The sequence below is a fragment of the Sarcophilus harrisii genome, chromosome 1 (assembly GCF_902635505.1).
Source record: "Sarcophilus harrisii chromosome 1, mSarHar1.11, whole genome shotgun sequence".
Lineage (NCBI taxonomy): Eukaryota > Metazoa > Chordata > Mammalia > Dasyuromorphia > Dasyuridae > Sarcophilus > Sarcophilus harrisii.
This window is the reverse complement of record NC_045426.1, coordinates 448,251,529-448,273,904: the sequence shown is the minus strand read 5'-3', so window position 1 is coordinate 448,273,904 and position 22,376 is coordinate 448,251,529. Positions and strand designations below refer to the sequence as shown.

At 32.8% G+C, this 22,376-nt stretch overlaps 1 protein-coding gene and 1 pseudogene across 1 annotated transcript in view; one reads left to right on the top strand and one right to left on the bottom strand.

The window, feature by feature from the left end:
• TRPA1 (transient receptor potential cation channel subfamily A member 1) overlaps positions 1–22,376 on the bottom strand; it is a 78,926-nt gene that overhangs the window by 23,226 nt on the left and 33,324 nt on the right. Inside the window, exons 8-17 of the mRNA XM_031946268.1 lie at positions 22,201–22,249; positions 20,175–20,274; positions 19,618–19,718; positions 18,689–18,858; positions 18,306–18,470; positions 12,233–12,347; positions 11,628–11,794; positions 7,569–7,662; positions 5,861–5,920; positions 3,080–3,175 (exon numbers count right to left, since the gene is read on the bottom strand). Coding sequence (XP_031802128.1) covers positions 3,080–3,175; positions 5,861–5,920; positions 7,569–7,662; positions 11,628–11,794; positions 12,233–12,347; positions 18,306–18,470; positions 18,689–18,858; positions 19,618–19,718; positions 20,175–20,274; positions 22,201–22,249 — 1,117 coding nt within the window. The remainder of the gene's footprint in view (positions 1–3,079; positions 3,176–5,860; positions 5,921–7,568; positions 7,663–11,627; positions 11,795–12,232; positions 12,348–18,305; positions 18,471–18,688; positions 18,859–19,617; positions 19,719–20,174; positions 20,275–22,200; positions 22,250–22,376) is intronic.
• Positions 16,340–17,104, top strand: LOC105749680 (annotated as a pseudogene).

Genomic DNA, 22,376 nt, shown 5'->3' with positions numbered 1-22,376 from the left:
CAGTCCTTTGTCTTCTCTGCTTCTGCCAGCTTCTTGAGGTCCTTTGAATGTGTCTTGGTTTCTGTGAAGGAGGCAGGAGGACCACCACCATGGTCTCTGCCTTCCAATTCTGATTCTGGCTGAGTTTGTCCAAATTATATCCTCTCTCATCATAAGTGTGAATCTTGTGGAACTGTAGTAAGTACTAAGTACTTGGATTGAACTAGAGCACCATGCTAAACAACCATTGTCTATCAATTCCACTGACTTAGCACCTTGTTTCAAGTTCTGGCTCATAACAGTAGAGTGATGTGTTTACGCTTCTAGAGGAGATTTCTGTGCTGTACTTACAAATGTGTTTTTTTCCTTTGTCATTGTGCATCAGTTGGAGACCAGGTAAATGTGCTACCCAGTTGTCACTATGGCCCAGATATACTTGACCAAAATCATATATATTTGATGATTGATTAGAGTAGATTATTTACCATGTCATATTAAAAACAAAGATAACTTCATATTATTTTATGTATATAAATATATGTGTATATATATATATTTTTTTTTCTGATACACATCATCAGATATCATCTGAGTAAACCACTGGTTACATAAGGCTGGTTTTCCATTCATTAAAATCAAATATGCATGAGATATATGAAATTATCTTCCAAATTATTTCTTTAGAATGATAATCTTGGAAAATAAAAAATCAGACAACAATACGCTGAATTCTTAATAGGATTGGGCTTAGTATCACTTGGTACCACTGCATCCTTCTACACTAGACATGCTAGTTTCATTGTTTCATTGAAGCAGAGCAGAAAGGTACTGAATGATAATACTTAAAGTTCTAAAAAGAAATATAATGTGATGATGATATGTTGTGATATATATAATTCATGTGTCATACATACATATGTGTGAGTATATATATGTATTTATTTATTCAATGACATGCCAAACTACCAAATGATTGTTTTACAAGACTAGAAAAATAATAAAGAAAATTCATATGGATAAAAAAAGTCAAGAATCTCATGAGAAATAATGAAAAGACCAAATGAAACCTACAATGCCATATCTCAAATTACAATACAAAGCTATTTAGTACTGGTTAAAATAGGTAGATTAAGCATACAATATAGAGAAGGAAATGTATATAATCCACTGTCATTTTATAAACACAAATCCCAGCTACTGGAATTAGGCTCAATGGTTAAGAAAAACTGCTGAGAAGACTGGAAGTAAGGGAGAAGTTAAATTTAGAGCACTTCATACCTTACAAGCTTCAGATAAATATATGACAGGTATAACTGTCACATTATAAACAAATTAGAGACATCAAATCTGTGAATAGGAGAAATTTTCATATACAAAAAAAGATTGCAAAGGATCACAGAAAATAAAATGGATTATGTAAAATTTATGTAAACAAATCTATTAAAATTTAAAAAAAAGAAAAATAAGTATGAAAATATTTTGAGCAAATTTTTCCAAGAAAGTTCTCATTTTCAAGGATCTTATTCAAGATTTTAGGAAACAGTTATTTCTCAATGGCAGTTCTTGAAGAAAAAAAAAAGATTCCAACCATTTATAATGATGTAAAACAATGCTCTACATCACCAATTAGAAAAATTGACAAATTAAAATAGTTCTGAGATTTCATCCTTTGCCTATCAGTAAAAATGATAATAAAGGAAAATCATAAATCTTGGAAGGGCTGTGGGGAAATAGACGCATTGATGCATTGTCAGTGGGCTCATAAAAGCAAAAAAGCACAGTGGAAACAATTTATAATTATACAAAAAAAAGCTGTTATATAGTGTGTGTCCTTTGACCTAACTATACCACTATTAAGCTTATACCCAAATGAAGTCAAAAAAGGAGGAAAAGATTGGTATGTGCAAAAATATTTATAACAACTTTTTTTGTGGTAGTTCAAAATCAAAACTTTAAAGTATGTCCATCATATGATATGAATGAATAAATTGTTTATGAATGTGATGGAGTATAACTGCAATACAAAAAGAAGAAACAGAAGATTTCAAAAAGACATGGAAAGACATATGAACTGATCCAGAGTGAATTAAGCAGAACCAGAAGTACAATTTATATTAAACATCGACATTATAAAAGCAAAGGATTTTGAGGACTTTTATACACATGAAGAGTGAAATGAGCAGAATTAGGGGAATAAAATTAGGGGAATAATTGATATAACAAGATAAAAACACCTTTGAAATTATCATCAATTGTGTAGTTGGGTGCAGTGAGTAGAGCCCTGACTCTCAAGTTGGGATGATCTCAATTACAATCCAACCTTAGACACTTACTTGCTGTAGGATACTGGGCAAATCAATTTACCTGTCTGATGTGTTGTCTTTAACTGGAAAATGGGGATAATAATAACACCTATCTTACAGGATTGTTATGAGGCTCAAATGAGATATTTTTAAAATGCTTGGTCCAATGCCTAGCATTAATGCCAAGCATTAATAAATGCTTTTTTTTCCTCCCATCCAATATAATGATGATTCATGATTACAGAAGACCAATGATAAAGCATGCTGTTCATATTAGAGAGGTGATAGATCTAGCTTCTAGTGCTCTTTCCCTTTGTTTGTAGCATACAAAATGAACATGAACATTTTTTTAAAATTTATGATTTATTTTCAGTAAATGTTAGTGGCAGAAAATATGTCAAATTAGACCACATCTTGATAATGCTAAGATACTTTCTGACTCCTTCTAAGTAGTTGAAACAAATTTTTAAGTAAATTTATCTTCCTTTTTAAACATGATCCATAGCTGCCTGTTCCTACAGGCTTTAAACTTACCCCTTTGACTTTAACAGGACTATCATTTAATTTTTTAAAATCTTGATTATAATAAATACCACTGATACCTTCTTGCCTTCTCTCTCCCTCTCTCACTTTTTCTCTGTCTCTGTCCCTCCCTCCCTTCATTCTTTAAAGGCCCCTAGGTTAAGAACCTTTGGTTAAATGGTTTCTAAAGTCCTTGCAATTATGACATAATAAGGTATTTTAAAAGTTGCATGTTCATACCAATGTAGCTAGGGTAATAGAAAAATTATACTTACATTGAGTGCAGTCAGTGGACCATAAATTGTGCTATTAATGTCTTCTTTCCTTCTGAAATCTAATGGAGCTTGAAGATACTTAAATTTGTACTCAACCTAGAGAACAAATATTAAAAGCAAAATGAATAAAGTATGACAGTAAAATTTCTTTCAATGATTAAATTTATTTAAACACAAAAATTCCATGTTAGCAATAAAAGCTAATTATTTTATTATTTTTTTTATTCCTAATAAATAATTATCCTGAAAAATGTCATCAGTTTTTTGAGTGCAGTGAGCAGCACCAGGAGATCATTATATACTTCAACAACAACGCTATATAATGATCAATTCTGATGGACGTAGCCCTCTTCAACAATGAGATGAAACAAATCAGCGCCAATAGAACAGTAATGAATTGAACCAGCTACATCCAGCGAAAGAACTCAGGGAAATGAGGGTGAACCACCATATAGAATCCCCAATCCCTCTATATTTGTCCGCCTACATTTTTGATTCCTTCACAGATAAATTGTACACTATTTCGAAGTGTGATTCTTTTTTTGCAGCAAAATAACTATATGTACATGTATACATTTATTGTATTTAACATATACTTTAACATATTTAACATATATTGGTCTACCTGCCATCTGGGGGAAAGGGTGGGGAGAAGGAGGGGAAAAATTGAAACAAAAGGTTTTGCAACTGTAAATGCTGAAAAATTACCCATGCATATAAAAAGCTATAATTAAAAAAAAAAAGAAAAATGTCATCAGTGTTGCCACCATATTTAGTCATAGAACTAGATAGAATTTCAGAAGGTAACTAAATGCAATCATGTTTAGATAGAAACATGTTTTCCTAAAAATAAATTTAAACACATCTGAGTGATACAAAACATCTAAACATTAGAATGTTTGTATTTGAACCTGAAAAACAAATGAAAAACTCTTAACAAACTAAAAAGTTAGTGATGTGTCAAAATTTAAAATAAAATATATTAATATTAAATAAATAAGTTTAGATTTTTGTATCTGAACAGCATCTCCATCTTTAAATCCACTGGATTAATTATTAGATCAACATTCTTTGTTCCATGAATGCAGGAATTTCATCCACAAGGCATATTGCAACTAGTCTAAAATTTAGTAGATAAGGCAGTATCCTATTGAGTCAACTGGTTCTGGAGACAAAGAACCTGAGTTCAAATTTCAACCTTGATACATGCTATTTATGAAACCTGAAATTCATCTGTTTCAATTTCCTCAGAACTAGGTGTCCTCTTCAGTCTCTCTCAGGTTGACATTTATTACTTTAGGACCAAATATTAGGTAATTTCAAGAGACATAAACAAATGACTTGTCCCTGATTATTCAGCCACTAAGTATAAGAAGCATGATTTGAAATATGCCTTCTGAATTTATGACCAAAGAAGAACTAGAGATCATTACTGATCACAAAATAGAAAATTTTGATTATATCAAACTGAAAAGTTTTTGTACAAACAAAACTAATGCAGACAAGATTAGAAGGGAAGCAATAAACTGGGAAAATATTTTTACAGTCAAAGGTTCTGATAAAGGACTCATTTCCAAAATATATAGAGAATTGACTCTAATTTATAAGAAATCAAGCCATTCTCCAATTGATAAATGGTCAAAGGATATGAACAGACAATTCTCAGAAGAAAAAATTGAAACTATTTCTAGTCATATGAAAAGATGCTCCAAGTCATTATTAATCAGAGAAATGCAAATTAAGACAACTCTGAGATACCACTACACACCTGTCAGAGTGGCTAGAATGACAGGGAAATATAATGCGGAATGTTGGAGGGGATGTGGGAAAACAAGGACACTAATACATTGTTGGTGTAATTGTGAATACATCCAACCATTCCGGAGAGCAATTTGGAACTATGCTCAAAAAGTTATCAAACTCTACATACCCTTTGATCCAGCAGTGTTACTACTAGGCTTATACCCCAAAAAGATCATAAAGAAGGGAAAGGGATCTGTAAGTGCACCATTTTGTTTGTGGCAGCCCTCTTTGTAGCGGGCAGAAACTGGAAACTGAGTAGATGCCCATCAATTGGAGAATGGCTGAATAAACTGTGGTATATGAATACTATGGAATATTATTATTCGGTAAGAAATGACCCCAACAGGATAATTTCAGAAAGGCCTGGAGAGACTTACACAAACTGATGCTGAGTGAAACGAGCAGGGCTAGGAGATCCTTATATACTTCAACAACAATACTATATGATGATCAATTTTGATGGGCCTGGCCATCTTCAGCAATGAGATGAACCAAATCAGTTCCAATGAAGTAGTAATGAACTGAACCAGCTACGTCCAATGAAAGAACTCTGGGAGATGACTAAGAACCATTACATTAAATTCCCAATCTCTATATTTTTGCCTGCCTGGATTTTAGATTTCCTTCACAGGATAATTGTACAATATTTCAGAGTGCAATTCTTTTTGTACAATAAAATAACTGTTTGTTCATGTATACTTATTGTGTATCTAATTTATACTCTAATATATTTAACATCTACTGGTCATCCTGCCATCTAGGGGAGGAGGTGGGGGGAAAGAGGGGAAAAATTGGAACAAAAGGTTTGGCAATTGTCAATGTTGTAAAATTACCAATACATATAACTTGTAAATAAAAAGCTATGAAATAAAAAAAGTGAAATATGCCTTCCTACTTCAGATCCATCACAATATCTCCTATACCATGCTGTCCCTTCCTTGCACATCAATTAAAAATAGATTTTTAAAAATGACTTACATGAAAATTTGAGCATGACCTTTCCTCTAAGGACTCCACAATACAGATATCTAAAAGAGTCTTTAACAGAGAAGAATAAGTTACAATTTAGTTTTATGTCCATTAGAATCACAAGGATCAATATAACAAAATGTCAGCATGCTTTTAAAATTATGGTATGAAAGAATACTATTTGTATTGTTTATCTGCCATTTTAAACAATAATTATAATGAAAGAAATAATGTAAAAATCAGGCATAAGATCTTAAACAAAAAATATTACTGCTACTAAAATTCCTACTAAAATTGCTCCTACTAAAAATTGCCCAACTATCTCTTAATTACTCTGCATTCTTTTGGAAGACTTCTTCACTGTACTTTATAGCTTTCTTTTGTGCACTGTCTTCTTCAGTTAAGTTGTAAAGTCTCTGAGAGCAGAGTCTTTCTTTTCTATTTTTATCTCTATAATATCATTTCTATGATAATGGAAGTCATAACTCTAAATATATTAGTTGTTTCCTTATTTGTTTTTCATAAATTACTATTGACTCATATTGAATTTTTAGATCACTAAAGATACTAGCCCTCCAGATCTTTTTCAGAGAGATTACTTACTGTAAAATTACTACTCTTTCATCTGTACTTGTTCATATATGACATTTCACTTTAGTGCCCTAACCTAGCATAATCTTTTTGTATTTTGACTAAAATCTACTAGATCTATTCCTTACATTTGTTATCTGCAAATTTAATTGCCATATTTGCCTTTATTCAAACAAATAAAAGAACTTTAAAAAACATATCACTAAACATAAATCACAGATGCACTCCAGAGGAGACCTCCTTCCAAGGTAACAGTCACATCATTAATGACTGCTCTTTGTGTGCAGCTGTTCATCCAATTTATCTATCAGTCATTTAACTATAACTCACATCTAGCCCTTTCCCCCCCATTCCTATTTATGGATGAGAATCAGATCTAGAATAGCAGTTCTTATGGGCTCTTCTACCTTTTCAAAGACGAAATTGTCATGAAAACATTTTTAAAATGATGTGCTACTGTGCTTCTGGTAGAAAGAAAGTTCCAGCCAAAGTCTTCTAGAATAACTATGCCCAAGGGTGGCACACTTGGGATTTATGTCCTGAAAAGCATTTATTTCTGTTGAAGAAGTCTGTTATATTGTATATTTTTTGACAATCACTTCTGTTTCTTCCTTCAATACTTAAGTAAATTCCTCAAGGATGCTTCTTCCCTTTAGTCTCTGGGTAGTCTTATTTGGTTATCTCTTCTTATTACACAATGTTTTACTGTCCCACCCCTTTTACCTCACACCAACAGTGACATTTCTGAGGTTGGATTTTTCTCCTTACATTAGGATCTTCAGTTGACTTTACTTGTACCCTTTATCTTCTGTATTTGAATCCAAATGCCTCATTGACAGGTAAAAAAAATTAAGTCCTTGAGCTGTTGACTTCCTCAATGTCACACAAATAGTAAGGAGTAAAACTAAGACTCAAATCCCAGTCTATTGATGTGAGTCTGAGTGTTTTCTATTTCAATAACCTGCATTTCGAACCTACCCTACTTCTCTATCAATTCTTATTGCATACTATCTTTATATACTGAGAGAAGTGGGAAGAGAATGAATCCTTTATATTCACTTGAAAGTAAGAATTATGTTTGGATAAGATTATGTCATTAAGATGAAGCCAACTTTGCAGAACTTACATTCATGCATTCAGGAAGGTATTCTATCATTTCCAATATAGGACATGTATTGGTTAAAGAAGTAGCATTGAATACAACCATACATTCATCCCATCTGTTGAAAAGGGAAAAGAAAGCAAATTAAATTATTTATCATTCTGCTTAAAAAAAACAGAAATACGAGAAGAAAACTTGAAATGATATACTTCAGTTCAACATGATTTATATTGCTGATTGCATGAAAGGCTGAATAATAAAAGTAGTATTTATATAGTGCCTTAAGGTTTGCAAGCCACTTAACAAATATTATCTCATTTTATCTCCATGACATCCCTGAGAAGTAAGTGCTATTATTATCCTCATTTTATTGATACAGAAACTAAGGAAAATGAAGTTAAAGAACTTGTCCAGGATCACACAATTACTGTCTGAGGCTGAATTTGAAGTCCTGACACCTGATTCAGTATTTTATCCAATGTGCCACTTGGGTGAACCAGGTTGATCCTCTGGAAGTTATGGGATTAGAGCAACAAGCAAACTTTATTTGCTGACTTGTCCATCAGGCAGTTATTAGGATCAGTGGGTGGTCATTATGCATCAGAAAGTTATGGTAACACCAATTAAAATTTAGAGAAGAGAGACAGACAGAAACAGAAACAGGGAGAGCAAAAGAGATATACAGACAGAGATAAAGAAAAAAAAGAGACAGAAAGAAAAGGAGAGAGGGAGAAAGAGAGAGAGAGAGAGAAAGAGGGAAAAAGAGAGAGAGATAAGAAGGAGGAGGAGGAGAAGGAGGAGGAGGAGGAGGAGGAAGAAGGAAGGAGGGAGGGAAGGAAGGAAGGAAGGAAGGAAGGAAGGAAGGAGGGAAGGAAGGAAGGAAGGAAGGAGGGAAGGAAGGAAGGAAGGAAGGAGGGAAGGAAGGAAGGGGAAGGAAGGAAGGAAGGAAGGAAGGAAGGAAGGAAGGAAGGAAGGAAGGAGGGAAGGAAGGAAGAAGGAGGGAGGAAGGAAGGAAGGAAGGAGGGAAGGAAGGAAGGAAGGAAGGAAGGAAGGAAGGAAGGAAGGAAGGAAGGAAGGAAGGAAGGAGGGAAGGAAGGAAGGAAGGAAGGAAGGAAGGAAGGAAGGAGGGAAGGAAGGAAGGAAGGAAGGAAGGAAGGAAGGGAGGGAGGGAAGGAGGAAGGAAGGAAGGAAGGAAGGAAGGAGGGAAGGAAGGAAGGAAGGAAGGAAGGAAGGAAGGAGGGAAGGAAGGAAGGGAGGGAGGGAGGGAGGAAGAAAAGAAGAGGAAGGAAGGAAGAGAAAGGAAGAAAGAGAGAGAGGATGCACAACCCAAGACTTTTGGAAATTAAAATTGACACTTGACCTCCTCCTCAAGAAGATCTGAAGCCAAAAAAGGGGAATGCATCACCAATATGAAAAACAACAGCAACAAGAAAACATTGACACAAAGCATAGTGAGATGGATATATTCAGAGCAGTTGGTTGAATGTTTTAGAAGAAATGGAGAGTATGTGAAAGGGTCTAATGGGATAATAGGCAAATGGAATCATATTGTGGAGGGCTTTAAATGCTATACTTGACATTATGTGTTTTAGCCCAGAAAAATATATGGATCCATTGATTTTTTTAAGCAGGAAAGGATGACGGTGGCATGTATTGATGCCAGAAATAAAATCTGATAATTATGTGGAGAAGTTATTTGAAAAGAGAGTCATTTGAAAATGGTTGAACCAAATCTACTTTTTTACTGTTACTTGCACACAGCTCCTGAATTCAGGAATTTTTACTATTTATCCCTCATACCTGGAAAGTTTTCTCTCATTCCCACTTCTTAGATTTGCTAATTTTCTTAAAGATTGATTTTTTTCATTCCTCTAGTTCCTCCCTACTCTTAACCACCTTTTATCTATGTTATTTATGTATACATATGTATGTATTAATATCTACTAAATTGTAACATCCTTGTTGAAAAATACTGTTTCACTTTTGTCTTTGCAACCTCAGGACCTAGCATACAGATCCAGTACATAGTAGTTGCTATTTGATTGAATAACATTCTATCCAAATTTTTTTGGATTCTATCCAAACTTTCCTAATTTTTTATTCCCTTTCATATCCATGTCTTTGCATTAGAATACCATTTCCTCTTTATAATTCTTTCAAGATTCAGCTGAAGATCTATCTCCTAAGTGAAAACTGTTTTGATTTACCCAATTGTTAATGCACTGGTCCCCACTTGGAAACTACTTTGTATATATTTCATATTTACTCACCTAGATACAAATAATTTTCCACCCTTCTCCAAAATAATGACAGCCACTTAAGGATAAGGATGTTTTAATTTTCTTTGTAATCAAACTCCTAAATTGTTGTGATATGGGAGCCACCTGCCAGTGGCTGCTGAAGGTCTAACTCAGACCTGTGGAATGGATCTCTTCATGTGAGAGGATGATGATGAGACAAGGAAACTGAGAGACAGTTGCATTCTCTGACCTCTCCACTGAGAGGCAATTGTGTTGTTTGACCTCTCTCCTCTTCCCTTTTGCCTCCAATTTATTTCATTCCCAATCCACAAGGAACATCTGCAAAGGCTGCTTTGCAACCCCTTCAAGTTTATGATTCACAGCTGTGGAAAATTGATCTGCCCCTTTACCTAGGCCTGGTCCTTAACACTAAATAATTGTCCACATTTAATAAATACTGAATGAATGAGCAGATGGATGAATAAATGGATGGAAACCATACCTTCAAGGAGAAGGCAAATCAAGGAAAGTGTTGGAAGAAAAAGTCTATTTTTTTCTTAGAAATTAAGTACATAATGATAGAAAAAATTTAAAAATATTCTTAACTTTTAGTTAAAACAATTAGCAGAAAACTTATACAATGGTAGCTTTATCTCCAAAAAGCACTGGACCATACTGATTAATATACTAAAATTATCAACCAAATGGCTCTTCCAGGTATTTTTTACATATTTTGCTGGTGACTAGGATAGTAGTATCCTCAACCTTAATAGGGACATTAAGAAAGAGTAAGATTTGAGGGGAAAAATTATTTCAGTTTTGGAAAATTTGAGTCTAAGATGTCTACAGGACATCCTGCTTGAGATATCTCCCAAAATAGGTTTTTTTTTTTGTTTGTTTGTTTGTAAATAGTGCCTGTGTGTCCCTATTGAATGAGTCTGAAACGGTATGTATCTGACCTTGAATGTACTTCAAAATGCACAATTGCATGGTAATAATCGGGCATATAACAGAAGTAAATTCCATATAAATTATTTGGGCCAGCTAAAATGATACTGGGCATAATCTACCATTATTTACAAACACACTTAAATACCACAGTTTCTCCAATAATAGGATATTTCTATTAAATTAAATTTTTAAGCTAGAATAAACAATATTTGTGTTAGGAAAAACCACATAAAAACATGAGTACCACAAAGACTCAAAATCTGTGTTGCATTAGTGAGGATCCTCATAAGACAATACCAGTTTTTTTTTTTAAATTTTACATATTAGGAAATTGATGCCCAGCATGATTAAAAGAATTGCCTGATGTCTCCCATGAAATGTCTTATATGTGAAATCTGTATCCAGGTCTTCTGTATCCTTAAATCATGTTCTTTCAATTATACCATTGTGTCCCAATTTACTTTATATACATCAACAACAATCTTGTAACACCATCAGAGGTTTTTTTCTGGAGAAGATATTTAAAAGGATAGCTAGGTGGCACAGTGGATAGAATACCAGGCTTGGAATCAGGAAGACCTGAGTTCAAATCCAATCTTAGATACTAGCCAGGTGACCCTGGGCAAATCACTTAACCCTGTTTGTCTCCATTTCTTCAACTGTAAAACTGGTGAAGGAAATGGTCAATCACTATGATATCTTTGCCAAGGAAGCCCCAAACGGGGGTCATGAAGAGTCAGACACAACTGAAATGACTAAGCAACAAAATTAAAACATGAAAGGAATTTGGGAGAACATTGACAAAGAGTCAAAAACAAGATACATTTAAGCTAATGAATCACTGTTTAGTGTCACAATATGAAGCATATTCTTCTATGATCCAGAATTTTACCTTTTGCTCTTAATTGTAGTAATAACTACGTCCTTTCTCCTGTTATGAATGGCCTCATGCAAAAAGGACGCTGATTGCTTGTTCATGAGAATTTCAGCATCATAATCCAAAAGTAGTTTAACTGCCTTGGCATGTCCTTCTCGTGCAGCGTAGTGAAGAGCAGTGTTCTTCAGAGAGAAACCTCATATAAGTGACAGTCAATCAAAGATTATGTCAAACAGTTGTTTGCTCATCTCTATTTATTATGAAGTTGCTAAACATCATTAAATTAACAAAAAAATCACCAAATATATCAAAATCCTTAAATCTAAAATTGGCAGAAAAATTATAATTGAAAGTTCAAGCTCTTTTTCCAACTGCAAGGCATTCTGAGTATTTTCTTGTAGGAATTAATGGATTGGAAGGAAAGGTTCTATTATAAGGAACGTCATCTGTACAGAACCACTTTTCTAAGCTTATTCTTTCCTCTCTAGCTATATCATTCAACCTTCCCCTCATCACTTCTCAGAGTCTATATTTGACTTTCTTTTTAAAGGGAAGGAACCTTTGAACAACAAAACTTATCACATGATTTTCAACAGGCATTAAGTATTATATAAATATACCCCTTCTTCATCTACATGATCTGTACATTTCACATTAGTATCAAGAATTATCTTCATGGTCTGAGTGTATCCTCCCATGGAAGCATGATGAAGAGCGGTCCAACCATTATGATCACTGTTAATGAGAATAAAAAGTATTTAAAAGCAATGAACTGCATGTAAATATGCATTGCACATGTATATACATATGTGTGTGCTAGTATAAAAGAAATTTTAAAAGTCTTGGAAGAAGTTTTCTCTCTAACATATTAGACACATCTATTGTGAAAAATTTATGAAGAAATTTCATCCAAAATTATATCAGATGAGAAAGCTTAGCTAAGTTGTATCCTGTATCAATGGGAGTACTTAAAACCAATAATCAATTAAAATCAATAAAAATCATGGAACCTCAGACATTGATTAGTTATATTTCTATGAGCCAGTTACTTAACCTCACTTAAGTCACTTAACCTCACAGTCTCAGTTTCTTTAACTGTAAGATATAAACAATAGCACCCAACTCCTAGTGTTGCAGTATAAATAAAATGAGGTATCTTATTACAAGGTTTGTTGTGATTAAATGCTGATGTACCCAAATGATTCCTTACAACAAAATTGTCCTTTGTTGTTTCATCATCCTCTAAAGATAGCATGGCCTATCCTAGTAGAATGGACAAGCCCTACTAACCTGAAAAGGCTTTGACTTTTGGCTTGGGAGAGACCATATATCTGTAATCTAAGTTCCAGCCTAGCAAAACAAAAAAAAAAAACAATTCAATAAGATGATTTCTAAGTAATGAAAAGGTGAATTTGACTTGGTGCAATCTGATGAAACCATAGATTCATTCTGCCAAAGAGAATAATCCATGTAACTGGAAAAGATAGGGGAAATTTTATTAAAGAGGAATTGAAATTACAGATAAGAAAGGAGGTGGTAAGAAAGCACTCATCTTGGCACCAAAAAAAATTGCACATGTATATGCATATGTGTGTGTATATGGAAAACATTATGGAGGAGAACATAGAGTCATTGTCAGTGTTCTTGTAAAAATAATGAAAAATGAGAAAGTATCTAAAGAAGAGGTAAAGAAAAAATGTACCAATTCTCAAAAAAGAGCTGAAGACACTAAATGAAAAATAAATGATACTTCAATACATATCAAAATTCTAGATCTTTAATTAAACATATTTTTTGAACATCTAGAAAAAGAAAAAGCCATCATAACTTCCTCAAAAGTATGCCCTTGTATTTGTCATTCTTTTTTCTATTGTTTTCTCTTTTGTAGATCAAAAAAATTCAGTAGATGGAATTTGTCTATGTAGATGGTCTTTATCAGTAGAGTATTTGACAAGATCTTTCATGCTACCTTTGCAATAAATGAATTTAGAAGTATAGTCTAACAGTAGACATTGCTAGTTCAGTATCAACTCAGAGTAATTCTTATAAAATTACTGTGTTTGTAATTCTTAATGTCAGTGTTCTGAATAGAAAGCCAGATGACATGCTTATCCAACAAGACAAATGTAGAAGAGATAGATAACACATTGGGATATCAAGGGTCTAGATCCAAAAAGATTTCTGATTAGAATGATGAATTCAATTTGAACTCAATAAGATGAAACATTTTTATTTCTATCAAGCTTTTCTGACCAAATAAGTTATTTTCTCAGTGCAGGGAGTCTTGGAGAGTAACTTTCTCAACCAATACAAATGGATAAATTCTCGGCAACTAGGAAATAGGAACTGGAAAAACAGGGGAAAAGAAAGCCACCTTATTATTCTATAGCTTATTAACTATAGACTAAGTCTTGACTGAAAATGGCAAAGTAAATCCACATAATGTTTTAGGGTTTTTTTCCACAAGATTGGAGGAAAGTGAGAATCAAAGAAGGGTTAAGACTGCTATTAAAAGTAGATGGGTTGATAACTGATAACAAAGAGAAAGCAGAGGTACTGCATTATTTTGCTTCTGTTTTCTTCTCCAAGAATGAATTTTGCACTGGAAATGGCAGGATATAACTTGCTGATGAGAATTAGATATCGAGATAAATAAGGAGTTATTAAGAAAAATCCTAATTGTATTTTGTGAACTCAACGTTGGGGATAACTACATGCTTTGATACTTAAAACAAACAAAATCCGGGCAGTTTTAATTGTCTAGTCATTGTCAATAATCTCTGAAATTCTGAGAGAAGTATCTAAGATTGTAAAAGAGCAAATATCCCAATTTTTAAAAAGACAAAAAAAAAAAAAAAAAAGGAATGAAAAGTTAAATTAAACCAGTGACACTGATTTAGATCAATGGAAAAGCTCTGGAAGAGATCACTGAAGAGCTGATTATTGACCATATAGAAAAATTAGTGGTTATCACCAACACATTGCATATTTCTAACAGGAACAAATCATGCCATCTAGAATGGATAGAGTGCCACACCTAAAGTCAGAATGATCTGAGTTCAAATTCAATCTCAAAGAGTTACTAGCTCTGTGATCCTGGGCAAGTAATCGATTCTTGGCTTTCTCATCTGCAAATAATATCTAACTCTTAGAATTGTAAGGTTCAAAGGAAGTAATATTCACAAAATACTTAGCACATTGACTGGCAAATTATAAATATTATCAGGAATATTAGCTATTATTATAATGGTATACTAACCTTATTTTTTTTGGACAAAGTTATCAATCAATAGATAAGGGAAATGTTTTATCAAATATCTGATAGGGTACCTCAGGTTATTTTAGTGGAAAAATATAAAGGGATAAAGACTAGAATTTAGTGACTCAACCATAATACTCATAGATAGCTTCTCTACTGGTTAGTTGGCTAGACTCAAAGAAGTTGAACTAATAGTTCATTGGCATATTGGAATGTGTCAAATTTTATGCCCCAAGCATCTGTGGTTGACCTTGTAATAGGTAACATTCAATCATTGCTCTCAATAAGGATGTAATGTTCATCAATTTTGAAAATGAAGAAAATAGTAGAAAAATGCAATGAATTATAATTGAGATTGAAAAAAAAGTCAAGCTGTCAATAAATATTTATTAAGTATCTAGTATATTCCAGGACCTTGGCTAGAGATAAAAAGAAAGGTAAAAGAATCCATTCTCTCATAGTCTAATGGTAGAAATAACTTGCAACTATTGTGTACAAACAAGTCATACCCAGGATAAACTGGAAACAATCAACAAAGGCAAAGTGTAAGGAAATGGAAAAAAAAAAAAAACCTCTCTTACACAATATTAATAAATAAACTTCATTAATACAGGATATTTGTGCATTAGTTTGAAAAAATAACTTAGTCATTTAATTGACATAATATGAATCAGCAATATGTGGTAATGAAAAAAGGTAAATGGAAATGTGGGCTAGGTTAAGGGAGGCACAACTTCCCAAAAGAAAGAAGTGATGTAGGTCTAAGGAAACCACATCTGGAGCATTGTGTTCAATTCAAGTCACCACAGTTTAAGAAGGATATTAATAAATTGAATAGAATCTAAAGAAGGGTAGTCATTATGGAAAAGGGCTTTAAATCTATTTTAAATGAAGTTAAGTTGATGGAACTATGGGCATTTAGCTTAGAGTAGAGAAGACTCAGAAAGGTCATGACATCCATCTTCAAGTAGATGAAGAACTATCATATTGAGTAATTAAGAGTTGTTTTGTTTGATCCAATATATTCTACCAGAAGCAATAGGGAAGTTACAAAGTGGTAAATGGAGGTTTGACGTCGAGAATAAACTTCCTACAATTAGAGCTATCAAAAATTAAAATGGTCTTTGGATGTTCCCCTTCTTTGAAAACATTGTAGCATAGTCTGAATGACTACTATTCTGCTTTGTGTAAAAGACAAACTAGAGTTAAGTTCCCACAGAACAGCTAAAATTCAATTCCTCAGAAATCTTGAGCAGATAATGAGAAATATTGAAAAGCTAAGTTTTCATAGAATGTTGTATACTTCAAGGTAATAAAGATAATAAGTATCACTGACCAATAAATTTTCAGAAGGAGAAACTGACTTGGCTACAGAATTCTGATAAATGGATCTAGGCTAGAAACTAGTTTTCATCAGCCAAATCAATGACCAGAAGAAGGGTTTTCTTTAACATGCTTAATTAGGCTCATGCGTATTATCTTTTCTACCCAGGTAATAGAAGTAACAGAAATCTAGACACAATAGGGTGAGGAAGAGAGCCTAGGGCTTATCAGGAACAGTTCTCTACCCAATTAAATATTAAATAGAAGGGCATAGGAAGGGGAAGAAACTAATCTAGAAAATCTTAAGACTTTTTGGACAAGCAGGGATTCACTACCAGGGAGGAAGGAGATTTGGGGCCAGTGTATGGCTTCCAGTAGAGACATTTTGGGTCAGAATATAAAGAAATGAACACAGATTATTCCAGGCAAAGAATAGATCAACTACAAAAATTAATTGACACAATCAAAACCAACCCTGATGAAAGAAGGATCATGTGTGCTTAGAATTCTAAATCCTAAAGGAATCTTCCTCTGATGGCACTTCCTCTGTGTCACACTCTCTGTTAGTTCTTTGTATTAAATGGCAAGCTCTCTTGTTAGTTATATCAAAGATCTGGAGATGAGGGTCTCAGGATGCTGTTCAACATTGCCAGTTATTCCCTGCTCACCTACATGATGGCCCAAGTCAAAGGCCTAAAGCCAGGTGAATTTGTACATAATTCTGGGAGATACTCATATATACCTGAATCGTATTAAGCTACTGAAAATTCAGTTTCAGCAAGAACCAAGACCTTTCCCTAAGCTCAAAATTCTTTGAAAAGTTGAAACTATTGATGATTTCAAGGCCGAGGACTTCCTTATTGAAGACTACAATCCTCATCCAGCTATTAAAATGGAGATGGCTGTCTAAAGCAGCCTGACATCCAGCTGAAAATATATATTGTTATAAAACATCTTTATTTTGGCTAACAGAATATAGTTTATATTATAAAGACATGAAAACGGATTTGGAATGGAGAAAATCTAATTCACCTCTATGACTAACACATAGATCAGATGATTATTATATATATATATATATATATACACACATTGATATATGTGTATATATATATATATATACATATATATGTTTGTATATAAAATAATCTGATCTGAAACAGTCTACAATTTGCACCTGAAAATTTTAACTAAGTGAATACACTATTCCAATTGTATAGAATGGTTATAAAAAAAAGTTGCAATTTTTGTCTTATGTAATTATTAAAACAAAGCAATTTTTACAAAAAAAAATTTCTTTTGCAACACTGCACTCTCCCTCAGGAAAGTATGCTCAGTTCTCCAAGAAGCAAAGGCTGAATCTTTCAATATCTCTCACTATTTCAATAAAATATCACATTCTTTGAGTCTGGAGTCTTGTTTCTAATAACTGTTACAGTAGAGATCTCTTTTAGATATAAATTGGGCTACATGTTCACTGAGATTCTTTACACTTTTATGATTGTGGACTTAAGTGCCTACTTAAATTAAAAGGGAATGCACATCAGTAGACAAGATCCATGGATAGAAGTCAAAATATCCAGGTTCCAGTGTTGGTAACAGCAGCTGTGGTACAATGGATACAGTGCCAGACGCGGAATAAGGAAGACATGAGTTCAAATCCCTCCTTAAACCCTCATTAGTTGTGTGACCCTGGCTGGGCAAGTCATGTAACTGCTTCAGTTTCCTAATCTATAAAATTAACTGGAGAAGAAAATGGCAAACCGATCTAGTATTTTTGTCAATAAAATCCCAAATAGGATCACAGAGCATTGGTTATTACTGAAACAACTAAATAACAACCACAAAAGTATTGTTAAACTTATGATCCTAGGCGAAGCTTTGAATTTCAGATTTCCCCTCTATCAAACTGAAGATATTAATAAATGACTCAAATCTCTCGCAGAACTGTTATAAGATTAAAATAAAATATACTGTCCTAAAACCATAAATCCCAAAGAAAGCACTTCAAATGGCAGTTATTAGGAAAAAGAACAGTTTGGTATCTGGAAAATGCTTTGTTTGTATGTCAAAAAGAACATTTAAAAATGCTCTATCAACTGTGTTCTGACCTGAGGAATAAAGCACCTTTCTTCAAGAGGAATTTAACTACTTTATCATGTCCATTTTTTGCTGCCAAGTGTAATGGAGTCATTCCATTCTGGTCACCTTCATTCAAAAGTCTTGTATCAGTCATCTCACGAACAAGTCTTTGACAGGTGTTTATTCGGCCAAAACTTAAAGAAAAAAAATGTTATTTAGCATAGTTCTTTAGAGGTAAATGGGTTATTTAAAGATAGATACATAGATAAATAATTATAGATATATAGAAATGAGCCAGAGAGGGATATTACAAAAATACACATGTGTATGCACACAATACACATCCCTACATGTATATACAAATAGATATATGTTTGTATATATGTATATATGCACATATGCTATAACTTACTTGGCAGCAAAATGCAAAGGTGATTTGTTATCTTTGCTTTTGATACAAATGGAAACATCTAAGCGAAGCAAGTTATTTACAGAAAGAGGTACACCTTGGCTGCATGCATAATGTAGTGGAGTACAGCCATCAATATCTTCATCCATTACAAGATTTTTAACACATTGCATCTGTTGAAAAAGAAATCTAAATATTAATACAATGTCCTTTTAACATTGTTTACCTCAAAATGAAAACCAAGTCCAATGTTTCTTCCTATTAATTTTAAATACTTAAAAAACCTTAAATATGAATGTCTTAAAATGTTATAATATACTCTACTCTCATATACATATTTCCTTAGAGAAAAAAGACAATATTTATTTATTTGCTTGCTTGTTTATCTGTTTATTTTTGAGATTGTGCTGGATCTCTATCTCACCCAGCCTAGAAGTATAGTGGTCACTCACAGGCATGACGCGGCTGCTTATCAACACAAAATTTTGACCTGATCTATTTCTAATTTTGGTCAGGTCAATCTTTTTAGGTAATTTGGAGCTTTCCCACTTCTACCCCAAGAGATAAATGCACTGATGATCGACTTAATGTGCATCCTTAACCAGCTTAACGTAGCACAAGTCAAAACGTACCAATTTAAGAGATTCATCAACCTCAATTTTCCTCAGTATCTAGGATTACACCACACCCAGTAAAAAGGATATAATTTTTTAAATGAATCAAGAAATATATTGAATTTCACATATAATGATGATTAGGCTACAGACTGACTATTGAAAACTACGTATGCTGGATTAGTTTTCTAGTCCAATGATAGTTTTGTACTGATCTCCTAGTTAACTTGATTATGGTGGTAAAAAATACACTTTACAACACTTAGCAACAATGTTACATGATTTCATACAAAACAAAACAAAGCTTTTGCTGTGTACCTGTAGAAATTCTGGCTTCAAATTTTTTAGTCCATAAGGCTGGAGGACAGTTAAGTGTAAAAAGTTCCGTCCAAAATAATCTTTTATTTCTACATCAACTCCTGAATAAACATGAACAAAAAATACAAATTATGTTCATCTATTCTAAAATGCAGCAATATCAAGGAAGAACCAAAGCATAGTCTGTGTGACCCATTGGTATTCATATGTTAAAAGACTACAGAAAATCCCCAAGATGTTTGATGCCTTATTCTAAATTATTCTCCCCAATCTTCAATACCCAATAGGAAATATATGGGATTTTAGAATAGCTCAAAATAGAAGACATCACTGGATGGTGATCTGCACTGGTTAAAACCACAGGGTCATTCAAATAACAATAAGATGGGTTTCAAACTTTTAAGCATTAAAGACCTTTTCTACTAATACCCGATATTTTATCTTTTTATCTTTATCTTGTTCAACTAACCAGATACAAATAAGATTTACTTGGCATCACATTTTAAAAAGAATAGCAAAACAACATATTAATTACTATTCAAATTTTATCACTATACCTTTAGAAAGTAATAAATTCACTATATTCCATGATGCAGAACTAGTTGCTAGCAGAAGTGGAGAACGGCCTTCATCATCAATACTGTTAATATTTGCTCCCTAAAGTAAAGTGAAAAGATCAACATGGAGTTTACTAATGAAATAATTTGCTCCAAAAATTTAGGAACAACAGAAAGCATAAGATATATTACAAAAGAAAACATACACATGGAAAGATATACCAAAAACACACCAAAATAGCTGTCATTTCAAAAATTAGTTTCTGAATATGTCCCTTTGTTTTCATTGTTGAAGATAAAATATAAAACCATTATTTCACAATTTCAGCCAAATAAAATTGCCTATTTTTTTCCTTGAGAGCTGAACAAATAGCTGTTTGTCACTATTGTCCTATAGATATTCCCTATAATATAATATAATATCAGTTTGTATTTCAGTCTTGTAAGTCAATTATATCTTGGACTTATTAATAACAGTAATAACAATAACATTGTGGGTGTATGTGTTTAAGGTGAATTTTCTTCACAATAATTCTGTGAGGTAGTTAGTACAGAATATTAATTTTCTACTTTAATAGATGAGGAACTCAAAAGTGAATTTTTTAAAAAATAACTCTTACTAATATGCTTGATAAGTAGAATCCAGGATTTAAATGAAATCTAAATTGAATTCCAATGTACTTTATAAGGTACTATGTTGTCTCAAATTTAAAAATGATACTTTTGATAACGTCCATCTCTAAAGCCCAAGTTTTCACAAATGAATTTTGAACATTCCTGTCCATATTTTCTGGTGGCCTTCCTGCTATTTTTCATACACCATTTGACCTCCCATTTTGATGTTTTTGCCTAACTGGCTCTTCAATAGTCTTTTTCCACTTTCATGTCTGAGAAGCTCAAGTTTTCTTCAGAACTAACACCAAATACCACCTCTTTTCCTGATATTCTCAGAAATTAATAACACCCCATTGAAATTTGTTTGTATTTCTTATGTAGTGACTTTTATATGTGTTGTATCCCCCGATAGAGTTAGGTTTCTTGATGCCAGGAACTATTTCATTTGTATCTATAGATCCTCCATTCCAAGCACAGTGTCCCTACCATAGAGCAAGTGTTTAAAATCAATATTTTCTGTTCTACATTGTGAGTAAAACATTTTGTATAATAAGAAATCAATTTCAAGAACAATGTTATTTTCTTAAAAACAAATATTACAATACAATTTATAATTGCATGTCTTATTAAAATATACTTTAAGTTCATAAGACACTTGCAAAAATTACTGTGAAAAGTTTATTGATCTCAGGCATCACCTCTGGAGAACAGCATGAGAACAGAGAGGGATAGGATAGGAAGAAGGAATTGTATGCTTGGAGAATAGTGACAAAACTGTTTATCAAAACAAACAACTACTCAATTAAACCAAGGTTAACTCATGTCATCTGGTTCACAAGATCCCAATGCAATCCATTCAACAAACATTTATTGAATACCTTCTGTGCATTATCTCATATATCTATGGGATATGGAAGGGAAAAAAATTAAACAAACTATGTCCTCATGGAATTTCATTCTCTTGGAGGGATATGGAATATAATTGTAATTCTGAATTGAAACAAATTAATTTGCAAATGTAGCTCAGCTTTATAAAGGTAGCATGGAAGCCAAACTTTTAAGGTTGGAATAGATCCAAAAAAATATTCAGTTCCAGGGACATAAGGAAAATTTATCTAGGAAAGTTTCAGAGAATTTTCCCCATAATTTAAGTATGACATTTAAATCATATAAAAGTAATATCTTCTATAAACAGATACTCATTAAATCCATATTGATTATTTATCTTTTCTGTCATAAATGAAAAGTAATAGCCTGCTACCTGAAAATTCTTTAAATTTCTTTCATTTGGTAAATTGGAAATAATGTTAAATTATTGTAATCTCTACATTAGGTTATTTGTAGAAAAAATAATTATGTATTTTCAGCTGGAAATAATAATATTATACAAATCCATCAATCACATGCTTACCATTGAAATTAAATATTCAGCCAGTTCATGGTGATCAAATAATGATACTCTACAAAAAATGAAAATAATTATTATATAGATTATTTTAAAATGCCTAAAATCAATCATTCATAAAATGGAATTTATTATATCATCTTAAAATTTGGAACAAAATCTTTCATTTTTTTTTTTTGGGG